Source organism: Theobroma cacao, chromosome 7 (assembly GCF_053813885.1).
Source record: "Theobroma cacao isolate CCN51 chromosome 7, ASM5381388v1, whole genome shotgun sequence".
In the NCBI taxonomy this organism is placed as follows: domain Eukaryota; kingdom Viridiplantae; phylum Streptophyta; class Magnoliopsida; order Malvales; family Malvaceae; genus Theobroma; species Theobroma cacao.
The window spans coordinates 10541879-10555778 of record NC_142645.1 but is presented as its reverse complement, the minus strand read 5'-3'; the positions used below and the strand labels follow the sequence as shown (position 1 = coordinate 10555778).

The 13900-nt window shown below is 33.2% G+C and overlaps 1 protein-coding gene across 2 annotated transcripts; it reads left to right on the top strand.

Annotated features, from left to right (window-relative positions):
* The first annotated feature begins 3478 nt into the window (after positions 1 to 3478).
* On the top strand, positions 3479 to 10551 carry LOC18594526 (RING/U-box superfamily protein). Of its 2 annotated transcripts, XM_007022104.3 has the most exons (10): positions 3479 to 3636; positions 3838 to 3897; positions 4065 to 4535; positions 4772 to 4823; positions 4905 to 4950; positions 5047 to 5128; positions 5237 to 5381; positions 5494 to 5584; positions 6973 to 7039; positions 9652 to 10551. In XM_007022104.3, exons 3-10 carry the CDS (start codon positions 4344 to 4346, stop codon positions 10240 to 10242), a joined length of 1266 nt encoding a protein of 421 aa, XP_007022166.3. In that variant the 5' UTR covers positions 3479 to 3636; positions 3838 to 3897; positions 4065 to 4343; the 3' UTR covers positions 10243 to 10551. The 2 variants fall into 2 exon arrangements, with proteins under 2 accessions (XP_007022166.3, XP_007022167.3); XM_007022105.3 differs by lacking the exon at positions 3838 to 3897 and having other exon boundaries at positions 3480 to 3636.
* Positions 10552 to 13900: the final 3349 nt, after the last annotated feature.

The following is a 13900-nucleotide window of genomic DNA, read 5'->3' as shown; positions in this document are numbered from 1 at the left end:
AATTTTAATTATAATTAATGATTAACTAATTATTATTAATTAAAATATCCCTTATCAGGACGGAATTAGAGCATTTTCAAGGGGGGCGAACAAAAAAACACATTAAATAGTTAAAGAGAATTGTATATATAATTCAATTATCATTCATCTAAAAAATTAAATAAAATTTAAAAGACATTTGACATATAAAAAAAATACACATTAACAATAATAATGGTGTTTTATATATATGACTGAATGGAGTTATAAAATGAGTCTTTCTCACTCTTTGGATACAAGAGTAGAAGAGAAAACAATTTTTTAAATTCAAATGAATTACCTTTTTACTTAGTGTGTTATAACTCTCTTCTTTTTTTTATTTACTTTTTAAATTGTTAATTAACATATTAGGTTATTGGATTGAATTATTGAGATATAATATGTTATAATAGGTTATTTGGTTGGATTGTTATGATATAATAAGTTATGATAGGTTTATATTTATATTAAAACTTAATGGATTTGGATTAGTAGACTCACTTTTATTTTTATTTTTTAAATTTTATAGGTTTAACATATTAATTTAGAATTTATTTGTTGGGCTTAACTAGCAATATGTTAACCATAATGATTCTAATTTTATCAAATAGTTTTAAGAATAAAACTAATTATTAATAAAAATTTATTTTGAGAGCCATTAAAAATATATGCAATAAATAAAATTGTATTGAAAGAAAAACAATTATTTCATTTTATCAATTTGTATGTATATCCTTATTATTTAAAGTTTATAACATACACGATAGAATGCATTGGTTATTCTAAATAAAAAATAATAGATTAATAAAATTTTAAGCAACAATGCAACATTGTAACTTATTTTTAAGAATTACATAATAATTTATTTATTTTTAAATATTAAAATCATAAAAAATAAAATCCACATAACAAAAAAAAACATGATAAATAGAAAATAAAATTTACATATGATATAATAAAAAATAAAAAAAAGAATATGATTGATGGTTCACATAAATTTGTGAAAAAAATTTATAGAGATTTAGAACATATGAATAAATAGAATAGAAATAAATAATAATACTATACATTGAAAGAAAAAAAATTTAAAAAAACTTTAAAACTGAGTCAAGCATATAAAATTATTTTGTTATTCTTTATTTGCATTAATTATTAAATAAAAAATTATTTTGGGAGCCATTAAAAAAATTTATAAAAAATTTTATATAATATGTAAAAAAAAATTAATCATGGCCCCCCATCTTATAAGGAGGCTTTGCTCTTGTCCCTTGTCATTTTATATTCATGTGACCTTGACATTATACTAACATGATGTTGACACGGAGAGTGAAAATAGTGTATGATCATGTTATTATATCATACTATCATCTATGATGACATATCAACGTGATCTATGATATAAAATGACAAGTGACAATTTAATTAACAACAGTTCGTCAATCATTAATTATAAGAATTTATTTGATTCAAAATAAAAATATAAAAATTTTATTAAATGTAATAAAATAATAAAACTTTATTTGAATTTATTATAATAATTCAAAATTTTGTTGTTAGATATTATGTCTTAGTTCTTTTTAAATGTCGGGTGTTTGATTTTCATATCGTACTTGAATTAATATTTGCTATTAAGGAATAAAGATTGAACTATTTAGCATTACCGTGGTATATATGTAAATACATTTTCAATTGATTCCATAATTGCAGGTAGAGCCCTTAATAATTGGGAGGCCCAATTTCATACCATCGGTCCCATTGGGTTCGTATCGGAATCCTTACATGTACCCCTCTTGGCATGACGGGCTCTCGCTCACAGTAGTGACACCAACTTGTTTAAGTGGTAAAGCTTTTCTTTGAAAAATGAGTGTATTAAATTAATTATTTAACAAATATATATTACATTTTCTTAGACCCAAAATTTTCATTTGATTGGATGGATCTTTTCTTTTGACAGAGTTAATGGCATTTTCGTTTTATAAGAAATATGAATAAGAAATGTTGAGACGTATCGAATTTTGATATTTTCACGTGTTATTTTAAATTTAATGATACCTAAATATATTTACAAAGATCTTGTTACACATCACCATCATCTCTATTCAACTATCTTTCTTGTGTTTGAATTTAACATGCATTTGTGACATAGACAAATTGAACTATGTAACCAAGAAAGATAGACAAGTTTAACTTCTATAAGTTGAAAGGCACTTTGGAACTCCATTCGTGATTCATCCATAGATGTATCACAAGTAAGTTTAGAATGATCAACAATCTATTATTAACATAATCAAAACTTACATTAATAAATAATATTTGACTCCACACAGTAAGTAGGTTGAAATTCAAAACCACCATAACTCTTCTTTGATGTCAATACCCTAATTTTGAATATACAACTACATATCTCCAAATAGGACAAAACTTTGTCTAAGTTATGGGAGTAAGCAACCAATAAAATCTCACTCATTCCCTCTTATTCTCCATGAGAACACCTCCAAGGACAAAAGGTTAACGAGGTTAGGTTACATTAGGCAAAGAGATAACCCATGGGAGCCCAACACTTCACCATCCATAACCAATTGGGTGAACCAAATTCCAGCTTCCAATCAACAGTTTCTTCATAAAAAAACCATACTCGATAATAACAATAATAATATTTTAAGTAAGGACAACTTTAAACTCCTCAACAGTGCTGCATTGCCTAGATGGATGGATCATAAAGCCTTCATGTGGAGGAATAAATAAATAAATTTTAGGGATGGGGAAGAAGCTTAACCAAAGACCTGAGTCAGAGAGTGTGCATTTGGGTCAACCAATCGAACGGACTGATACCTTATCATGGTCCACCCTCCCTGCTGCTGCAGTCGTCGACACAATCATCCATTTTAATGGGCCATCCCTTGCTTTCTTTTGTGACAATAATAGTTACCCACTTTTGTCCACGGCGTTTGAAAATGACGCGCCATGGGAAGCGCGTGGAAAAAACAAAGAATGCTTGTTGAAGGAAGTAATCCTGATGGTTTGGGCGGTGATGATTGATTCTTTTCTCGTCCACTACTCCACCCTTTTTCCCTCATAATCCCTTTCTTCCCCGCATCATCTTTCCTTATTATACCATTCTAATGTGTATCCCAATATTTAAACACCAATTAATACTACTTGTTATGTCACAAATACACGTTATTATTAAGAGAAATATTAAATTATCTCAATACGTAATAGCTTGTTTAGTAGTTGGACAGTCTAATAGTAATCTCATTTTTTGTATTAATTTAATTAATTTTTTTTAATTTCAATTTAATTGATATGTGACAAATTTTTCTGTCTTTGTGTGTAAAAGTTTCCGTCCAAAGGCCGAAAGAAACCGAAAATAAATTAAAAAAAGAAGAAGCAAATACGTGTACGTGGATATTAAGATATATGAAAAAGAAAATGATGTAATATAAATAAAAAAAAAGAAAAATCTCTCTCTCTCTCTCTCTCTTTCTGAGAGAAAGTTCTGATTATGTTTCTTTTCTCGTTAGCAAAATCCCTCCTTTCTCCTTATTTTCTCTCTCTTTCTTTTTCTCTTTTTTAAGGTTCCAATTTCACTTGTCAATTTCCTTTCAGGACATCAAGGTCAGTTCTTCCCATCTCTCAAATTTAGTTCAATTTATTTTTTTGTTTGCTTCGATTCTCTTTTTAATGTTCAAAGGCTTACGTTTTTTTGGTTAGCTTTGTGTGTTTTTTTTTTTCTCATGGAAAGAATCTGTTTTTCGAAATGATTTTACTTTGTCTTTTCAATTGTTAATGTTTTTTGGGTTTGGGGCTCAATTATAGGTATGGGAATGTTTCTGAATGGAATACTGTGGCCAATTCAGTATGAAAAAATTGGACTTGGTGAGTTCATTTCTTTCAGGAATGCAAAAGTTAGGGTTTCTTTTATGGAATTTCGGTAGCTAAATTTGCATTTTGGAATCCTTTTTAAGCGATCAATTTAGATTTCTATGTTTGATTCTTAGCTTCCTCTTTTTTTTCTTTTTTTTTTGTTCTTTTGGCATTTGCAGGACTCTCGGGGCATAGAGTTATATAGTGAATTTTTGTCAATTTGGATTAGAATTCGCTTTTGCCGGTTTGTGTTTAGTTATGTTGTAAAACGATGACTTAGGGTTTTATGCGTTCCATGATTCTTTCTTGATGATGTGTTTGTTATTTTTATTAAACTAAATAGTCAAAACCAAATGTGTAATTATTTTGGTTGGTTTTGGAGAATTTGAAGAATAATAATCAAATTGTAAGAAGAAGAAGAAAAACGATTTTCGGAACACAAGTTCGAGATATTTTTTATGGGTAATAAGTTGGTAAGGAGGAAGCAAGTGGTGGACGAGAGGTATACACGCCCACAAGGGTTGTACACTCATAATGATGTGGACATTAAGAAGCTAAGAAAGCTGATACTTGAATCAAAGCTTGCACCATGTTATCCCGGGGATGAAGAGTGCTGTTGTGATCTTGAAGAATGCCCAATTTGCTTCTTGGTTTGTATTTATTTCATTTGCTTTCTTGCTATGTTTTCCAGTACAAATGTAAATTATAAACTCTTTCGTCCTTTTGCTTTATCAATAACTGCATATTTGGGAGCCTACTTTGTGCACTTCTTTACAGGCTTTTTGTTGAATGTTACTTCATCTGTAATTATTTTTTAAAATTAGTTGTCGTCAAATGTAATACCTTCTGATTATCTCAATATGATTTTTTGTCCATTGTATTTTAGTATTATCCGAGTCTCAACAGATCAAGATGTTGTACGAAAAGGATCTGCACAGGTAAACTAACAATGAATTTTCTGATTGATACTTGGTGGTATTGCCATTTGCATGAATTTTGACACATTTTATTTGCACCAGAGTGTTTTCTGCAGATGAAGAATCCTAATTCAACCCGTCCTACCCAGTATCCTTCACATTTATGAAATTGACTGTAGAACTTGTATTCTGATCAGTTGCTATGTACTTGTATTGCAATGTTTGCATTCCTTGACATTTTGAGGTGTCCTTTCTGCAAAACCTCAAACTATGCTGTGGAGTATCGAGGTGTGAAAACAAAGGAGGAAAAAGGGATAGAGCAAATTGTAAGACCACCCTCTCTCTCCCAAACAAAAAAAAAAAAAATTGTGTAAATGGTTTTCTTCAGATAGAAAATGAAATTAATAGTCTTTTTCGCTATTTAATTTTTGCAGGAAGAACAACGTGTCATAGAAGCACAAATTAGAATGAGGCAACAGGAACTTCAGGATGAAGAAGAGAGAATGCAGAAAAGACAAGAATTGAGTTCTTCAAGCACTGCTGTTGCACCAGGGGAAGTTCAATACAGTTCAGTTGCAGGTATCAATTTATTGCAATTCTGTTTTTTTTTTCCTGTCTATTGATTTCTTATTTCCTTTGACATTGTTCTATCTTGAAATTTTTCCCCCTTAATTTTGCCTGTTGTCTGCAGCTCGATCCTCTGGTGAGGAGGAAATAGTTTCTTCTCAAGATTCGCAGGCTGCCTCGATGATTAGACAACCTTCACATCCTAGGGCAAACAGGTAGGCAGAGTTTTAGGTAGCTTTACTTCCTCGGATAGAATTGACGGTTCATATGTTAAGAGAAAAAAAGTGCTTAGAGCACAATTTCTAGTTCTCATCAGTGTGATTTTTCTATTTTTTACTTAAATCTCAGAACTCTTGTCATAAGATTGGTCTTGTTGTTTCCATTTCAAGTTGTGTGTGAGGTCAGAGTAAAAAGTATGCTTATGCTAGATTTGTTAAGGAGACTTTTGTGCATACTCCATCCACATCTGTGATTATGATATTCATTCTGGAATTGAAATGACATGGTAAAAGTGCACTGAAGGAGGTAATGTGGAAGCAGATATGAAGGTGAATTTATAGTTGAAAGCTATGTTGCAATGATTGTTCATAGTTACCAGTTCAGCACCAAAGCCATCTCTTGTTTAATGCTTGGTTGAGGACAAATGACTAATATTTCACCATTTACAAGTGTTTTTGAGATCAAATTATTACACTAGATGTGTGGCATACAAGGAAAGATGAGATTATGAATGAGTGTGTAAAGGAATGAGGGTTACACTTATTGGGGACAGAGTGAGGGAAACCGATTAAATGTGGTTTCAACATGTAAAGAGGATACCTACAGATTCTGTCATGTGAACATGTGATTTAATGGAAGTTACTCATGTCATAAGAGGAAGTTCAAAAAGATATGGACAAAAGCTATAGAAGAAGACTTTATTTTACTGAGATCAATGAGGATCTTGCCTTAATTAGAGTACAGTGGCACAATATTTTCAGTATATTTGACTCTTATGTACTGGGAGCTACTTATTTGTTTTTTTTTCATTGTTGTACGTTTTTCTTTTGCGGGGAGGGGGAGGAAAGCAGCTCATCAATCTTAGATGGCACAAAGTGGTCAGTGGATGCACTGAACTTTCTTGACTTGGTGCGAAGAATGATGTAAATCCTTCTTAGTTGGTTATTGAAAGACCTGTTATCTATACAAATTTTATAGGATAAAGAGGATATCATGTCTGGTTAACTTTTATATTGCTGTGAACCTCTATTTCTGTTGGCATAAAAGAATGATGTCTTTCTGTTGGTTAACTTTTATATCATGTCTGTTGGTGTAAATGAATGATGCCAACCATTTGTGGTTTGTTAATCAGGATCCTGTTTTCTATGAAAGAATTATGGGAAAAAGAAAAAAATTAACACAGAAAGATATATCATGTTGGGCACATGTCAACATCTCTCTTATTTGCCTTTTAATGAAAAAGATGAGCAATATTTTATTTTTCACTGCACAATTACTACTCTCTCTGTGGCCTAAACAGGTTTATACATTGTTGATTTTATGTTCTTGAAAGAATCTGGTTTAATCTTCTGTCTATAACTTGTATCAAATACTTAAATTGCAGGAATGAGGAGTTTGACATAGATCTTGAGGAAATAATGGTCATGGAAGCCATTTGGCAGTCAATTCAGGTAAATTTTTTTAAAAAAAATTGATGAGATTTGTGTGTGAAACTAATTGCAGAATTTAAGTATTTTGCTGCTGTAAGAAAAGTCATTCTTGTCATTGCAAACAAAGCGTGCTTTTTAATATTGCTATAATTTCATTGATTTTTTTTTTTGTTGTAGTGGTGAATAATCTAAATGCTTCCATGTTGACAGAAGCCTTCAGATGCATTGTACTTGATTGGAACTTCAATATATTCATGTACATTTTTGAGGATAAACTAGATTGAACCTAAGTTATCTGGCTAAGCAAATGAGCATCACATAGATGTGTTCATATATTATATTCCTGAGTGGATTATTCAATGATGTCAGAAATAACCTAGTGTTAGAGCATCTAATGTGGATTGCCTTTTAATAGATGTGTGAAAGAAAGGTCTTAATGGAAGTTTTTTGAAATTTGTTTCTGTATTTTGGGAATCCCAGTAAGAACATGAGCTTATTGAGATTAAGCTCTATTCAAGTTTGAAATCTTATAAGATTGTTTCCCTTGAAAGGTTAAAGTAACTCTTGAAGACCATCTTATTTGTGGGTCTAGTCGAAGTTGAAATACTGCAGGAGACACCACTTTTATTGACTCATAAAACCCTTGTATGAGCTATTATTCTGTGTATTTTAATACATCCCGTGGTAAGGATTCTTATTAGTTGATCTTAGTTGGTCTAAGCTCTATGCTAAATTTTCAGTTGCTGGATAGCAGGTTAGGAGGAGTTTCTTCGGTTGTTAGTGGACCTGGGCTTAGCAAACTAGTCTATCTGTTTAAGTTTGCTTGATTATCAATTAATGTTAACTGGTAAATTATTATCATTCAATTTTTGTTTTGTTTTTCTTATGATTTACAATGTTATCATTAGTGGACTAAGGAATATGTGCTACATGGAAAAGCAAAGTAACAATTCTTAGTACTTAGAAGGAATATGTATGTATGTATGTACTTTGACAGGCAGTTGGGGTTGCATTTATTAAAGTTTATCGTAACAATTTTCCATGAGAATGCAGACAGCTTCAGTTATGAGCATTCTATTTCATAATGGCAGTTGAGGGGAAAAAAATTTTAGAACTCTTCTAGCATTCCTTTTGTTGTGCATGTCTGTTGCAGGTGTCATAACTAGTAGGCCATTTGGTTGGAATTTATACTTATGAATCTTTTTGCACAATATAGTTGGAACACCTGTACAATATTATGTTTTAGGATTAATCTCATTGACCTAGAAATGCTGCAATATTGTTGTAAGTAGCATGTGAATAAGTAACCGACAATATTCTATCCTTACTCTTATTTTATTTTCTTTGAAGACTCTTATCTTGACTGGCTTTGAGGTATACCCTTGCTGATCTTTCCTTATTAGTTTTCACTGAGTGGTTGACTAGTTTTTGTGGTTTTGCCTTATCAAAGTGTCTACGATTGGTGTTACTTATCAAATATGAGTTTGCTGAGAATAAATCACTCACCAATTTGTCATCCAAAGGCTTTTCAGCAACTAATTATCTTGGCTTATTTTGGCTCTTATCATTTTACTTTTCCGTGTTCTTTGATCAAGGAGTTACATTAGGCATATAGAGAAGATAATTTGAAATGTAATTTGGTAAAGTTAAATGTTGCAAACATGTTGACAAGGCATCTTTGGCATTTGGTATGAGTTGGTCATGAGTGTGCCCCTATGGACAAACTACTTTGTGGTTGACTCTGATGCATACTGTCAAAAAATGCCCGAAAAAGAAAAAGATCTTGATTGTTTATCCCTGTCACATGAGAGGTATTAAAGTAGAGTATAATTAATGTTAGCCAATTGTTGGTTTAAAGAAGTTTTATTTGCTATGTAAGGATCAAGGACATTCTAAGCATTTGTTTTTTAAGATATCAATTAGTGTCAGAATCTTTTTTGTGGTATGTTTTCAAATTCAAATTTCTATTTTGCCAATGGAAACTATTTAACACAAAGTTGAAAGTATTATCTGGGTGGATAAATGAACTTTTCTCAGATATGGAGATTGTGGATGATGCTGTAGAGGATTACTCAAGTGTGTGAGGAAATCCTGGCTGTTGCTCTTTTTGATATCTTGATTTGGAGTCTGGCTAAGTTTCCAATTCTTTGTAATATGTTTGTTTTGTTTCTGGGGTGGTCCATCTTTTGAATTATTAATTTGAAGGACCATCTGCTACAATATGCTTGAAGATTTCCCTTCTGGTATTGTTCTTTGATTTTGTGTGGCTTCCTTCTTTGTGAGTTCAGTTCTGTATAGCTATGTTTGTTCTGTTGTGTTCTGTTTGCAGACTGAAATAAGTTGCTTATCTCTTTCATCCATATTGTATTGCCTCTAGTTATTAGGTTCGACCCTGATTTCAGTTTGAGATGATGGCCAGAAAACTGTTATTCTTATAGCACCTAAGTGTCTATTGCACTGGCATGCCTTGAATGGCAAGAATTTCATGGGAATTGAGTTTAACAGGAAAAGACGAAATGTGGAGAACTTGTAATGTATTGTATTTTTTCAACTTGAGTTATTTGTATAGAATCTCTATTTTACCTGCTATATTACATACTGACTTTCATTGACTTTGAATTGAACTGATACAGGAGAACAATAGACAGAGAAATTCTAACTATGGAGATGCTGCTGCATCATCAGTACAATATGTTTCAGGAGATCGCTATATCTCACCAGCCATGACCACAGTGGCTGGTTCATCAACATCTCCTTCTGGTGGTCTTGCTTGTGCAATTGCTGCACTTGCTGAGCGTCAGCAGATGAGTGGAGAATCTTCTCTCAACCATAATGGAGATATACCATCATTCAATATGCTTTGCAGTGGCAGCAGGTTATATAACAGGGTGGACCGAGTTGTTGAGAACTATCCTCCTGCAGAGAGCCCGGTTGACATGCCAGCTGATGGTGGGATGACACCAGCAAGAGATGAAGGGGAATGGGGTGTAGATCATGGATCAGAGGTAGCTGAGGCAGGGACTAGCTATGCAAGCTCTGATGTGACGGAGGATGCTGGTGGGATCTGCACAATATCGCAACAAGATGATATTAGGGGCAGCTTTCATAATGTCCCTGGACCCATTGTTCCAGAAAGTTACGAGGAGCAGATGATGCTGGCTATGGCTGTATCTCTGGCTGAAGCTAGAGCTATGACAAGTGGCCCTGGAGTTTCATGGCAATAGTTTTATGGCCAAGCTACCAGTGATGGTCTTTCTCGAACAGATGATGCTGGTCATGGCTGTTAGCTAGCTGAGTCTCGAGCTGGGGCAAAGTGCACAGTAGCTCCATGCAACCAGTTTAAAGCTCAAGGTAGTGATGATCCTTTCTCTTCCTCACACTATTATCACTCCATATATAGATGTTAAAAAGTTAAGCAGATTTCTAGCAAATGAAAGGTTGTTTGTTTATCCTATTCATAATATTTTGGATCCCCAATGCTAGTTTGATTTCATTTTTCAGCTTGTTCATATCCCAAAAACAAAATCATATTATGATGCTTTCTTTATTATTATTATTTAGCTTGCTTGCATGTTTTAAATGAAAACAAGCCTTTGTAAAGACCAAGTTATTGGCGACTATGGGTGATAGAAAGAAATTGTTGAAAGACTCGTCTACAGTACCTTTGTAAACCATCATTCTCGCAATTGGTTGCCAGAACTGTTTTAAGTACAAGAAGACTGCGGAAGCCAAATTTAGGAGTTGCTGAATGTATTCAAGTCTCATAAGTTATCTCCTTTGGAGCTGGATTTTGGAAGACAACTTGCATTTTCAGGGTGTTGTTCATGTCCAGTTTTAGTATCAAAATTTAAACCAAAGGCTATACAAGCACATAATCCACCAATCCCCAATTTTTGACGAGCATCCTCTTGATGCTGTCCCCTACAATCTTGTTTAAACCTTGAAGTCCGCATCCTCACACCCTCCTTAACACGTTGAGAATTGCTGAATTGCTACTGGCCTTGCAGCATGAAGTCTAATTTTCTCTCCAACCCGACAAAGTAAATATAGGCACTCCAGGCTAACCTTAGCACAACTGTTGTTAAAGTTTTTCGTTTAAGTCTTTGCTGCACCCACCTTAATTCACTTGACTAATCTCCAACATGTGTATCGATACCACACAACTGAAGGATTTGCACCCCAACCAAGTGTAATTACGAGTGATGGATAAGTGACTGATCACAGGTTTCCATTTCCTCATCACAGATGGCACACTGTGTTAATAGAGGGAATACCCCATGAGCTGATTCTCTGCTTGGTAGGAAGCCAGTCAAGATTAACCATCCAAGCAGTAATGCATGCCTAGGAATATGATACTTAAATCTATATAACGCTGTGCCATCCCACTTTCTCCAGCTTATGCTTGATTTCATCCCAAGTTCTGGCTGCACAGTTCTTGTAAGCAGAATTAACCAAAATGGTCTCCCCATTCTAGGCTGCTTGACAAAGGAAAGGCCAGTGATCCTTAATTTAAGCAATATCTTCCATACCCCAGCTGTGATGTGAGAGGGTTGTGGTTGCTACAAGGGCCTACCCTTGAGAACAAAGGTCAGTATCCAAGCTATCCAGATAAAGCCTGAGTGAGTGAGCAGTGCCCAGAATTTTCTGAAAATGCTTGCTGTATTCCAAGCTTTGAGGTCCCTTGATCCCCAAACCTTCTCTTGCACCAGTAGCCAGCTTGTTTAAAGTTTTAGTTACATGCAAAATTGTTGTTTAAGGTTATGCTTGGTAAGGTCAGAAGAATGAAAAGCTGGTAATTGATTTTTCATTCTAATGCTTAGGTTACTCAAGCTCCTCTGAGAATCAACTGATTAAGTAGTCCATTCTTTTTCTTTTTCCATCATTCTTGCCAAGAACAATCTACCTTGTGTCTTCCAACTCATGATCAAATTGTAGAATTGAATGCCAACCTGAACTATTTCCCGATTTGGATGCATAAGGATCCTTTGGTACATGTTGGAATCAGCTCATTTTCATTTGCCGATTGCCGAAGGGAGGAAATCTCAAAACCATTTTTCATTTTCTTTTTGTCTAATCCAAACATGCAATTGCACATCATGGATGTTAAATTATGCTTCTCTCCCAATATGAAACAAAACATCAACATCTACTTTCCCAAATGGCACTTTAAATTTGCCAATCATAACCTTTACCTTTTTCTTTGTTTCTTTGTTTTTTCCTCCTATAATTAATTGGGTTATAACATGGGAGAGTCCTCCTGCTTAATCCCTATTTACTAACACTTAAGGATGAATTAGGTCTCTCATTTAGCATCAAGTTTTTGTTTTTGCAATTGGGAAAAAGATCAGGTATTTGAATTCAGTTTTCTAAATAGAAAATATTATAAAACTATCGATTATTGAATCAAATTTTCAAATATTAATGTCACATATTTAAAAGTACACTAGATCATAAAAATTGTCAACTACAACCTTTACCATATAAGAATTTAAACCAGTCAAGGGAAATAAATACTTTGCTTCTTTGGTTGAAAGACTATAATTGTATATTCAAAGTACATTGATACATTTAATTGGGGCATAGAGCTACATGAAGATGGTTTAGGAAAGGGGCCAAAAGCCATGCCTTCCACGCACGTTATGTGGTTGGTGAACCATCTCCATACACAAATTTAATTGTTGCCACCTCCAAACAAAAGGTCAGATTTTACCCTCAAACACTCTACAATGTTTATCCAACCCTTCATCTTTATTTTGGTTCATCATCAATCAAGTTCTTGAACTCATTTAATTTCTTGGCCAATTATTAATTAAATACCCCATATATATATATATATATATATATCACCATGCAAAACATTTATCTTGTATAATTATTCTTATATACTCTCAAATATAGGCAGTTTTACTTTAAAGTTTAAACAAGATTAGCCAGTAAAGCATTCAATTGCAAAACCCTTCTCAATTCAATACTCTTTAAAGCATTTGATGACAAAACAAACTCTTGTTTATATAATAATTTTAAATAATATTTATAAAGCATTGGTGGGCGAAAATCCTTCCTTCTTAATAGAGTAACTTTAAATAATACCATTAGGCCGTCATTGCTGGCAAAACTCTCTCAAAAGAACAAGAACTAGCTTGCAATATCCTTCCAGTTCTAAGTCCACTATTTATGATTTGATCTCAGATGGTCACCACTGGATCTGGATCCTTCTGTTCAATCACACTCGTCAACTGTGTGGGCCTTTGACATTAAAATTGTATGAGCTGTGGGGGGGTGGTCTTTAGAGTCGTTGAAAAAATTATAAAAAACAATTAAATTTCACGTGCAATGTCTCTTCCTAATACAAGGAAAGCTCATCTACTTGCATTGGTTTTTCACATGCTTTGTCATGGGCTATGCCTGTTATTATGAACAGCTTGGCCTTCATTTTCCATTAAATGAAGAGAATATATGAAGGACCACATCGACCTACATTCCTTCTATAATTGAACATGATTACAATAATCATGATTATGAGATTCTAAATTAAATGAGACAAGAAAAATTGATAGCCCTAATTAGATGTTGTTTAGTGGCTTCTTTGGACTTGATTATCATGATTTTGACCCTACTAATCACTATCTTAATTTCCATTTTTAACAATGAATGTATTAGGGCCAAAAGTTGGTTTTTTCAATCATTTTATTAGTGAAAAGAGATAGTTGTCATGAGCTTGGACTAGGCTATTGGTGATAAGTGAAAGATGGTAAGCATGTTTTTTTCTCTTTTGCTCATACATTTGAAACAAGTTTAAAGACAAAAGATTCGAATCTCGAAATTTAATCTTTTTTATGAAATGATTATAACTTTTAGGTTAAGTGTACCATATCGATAATA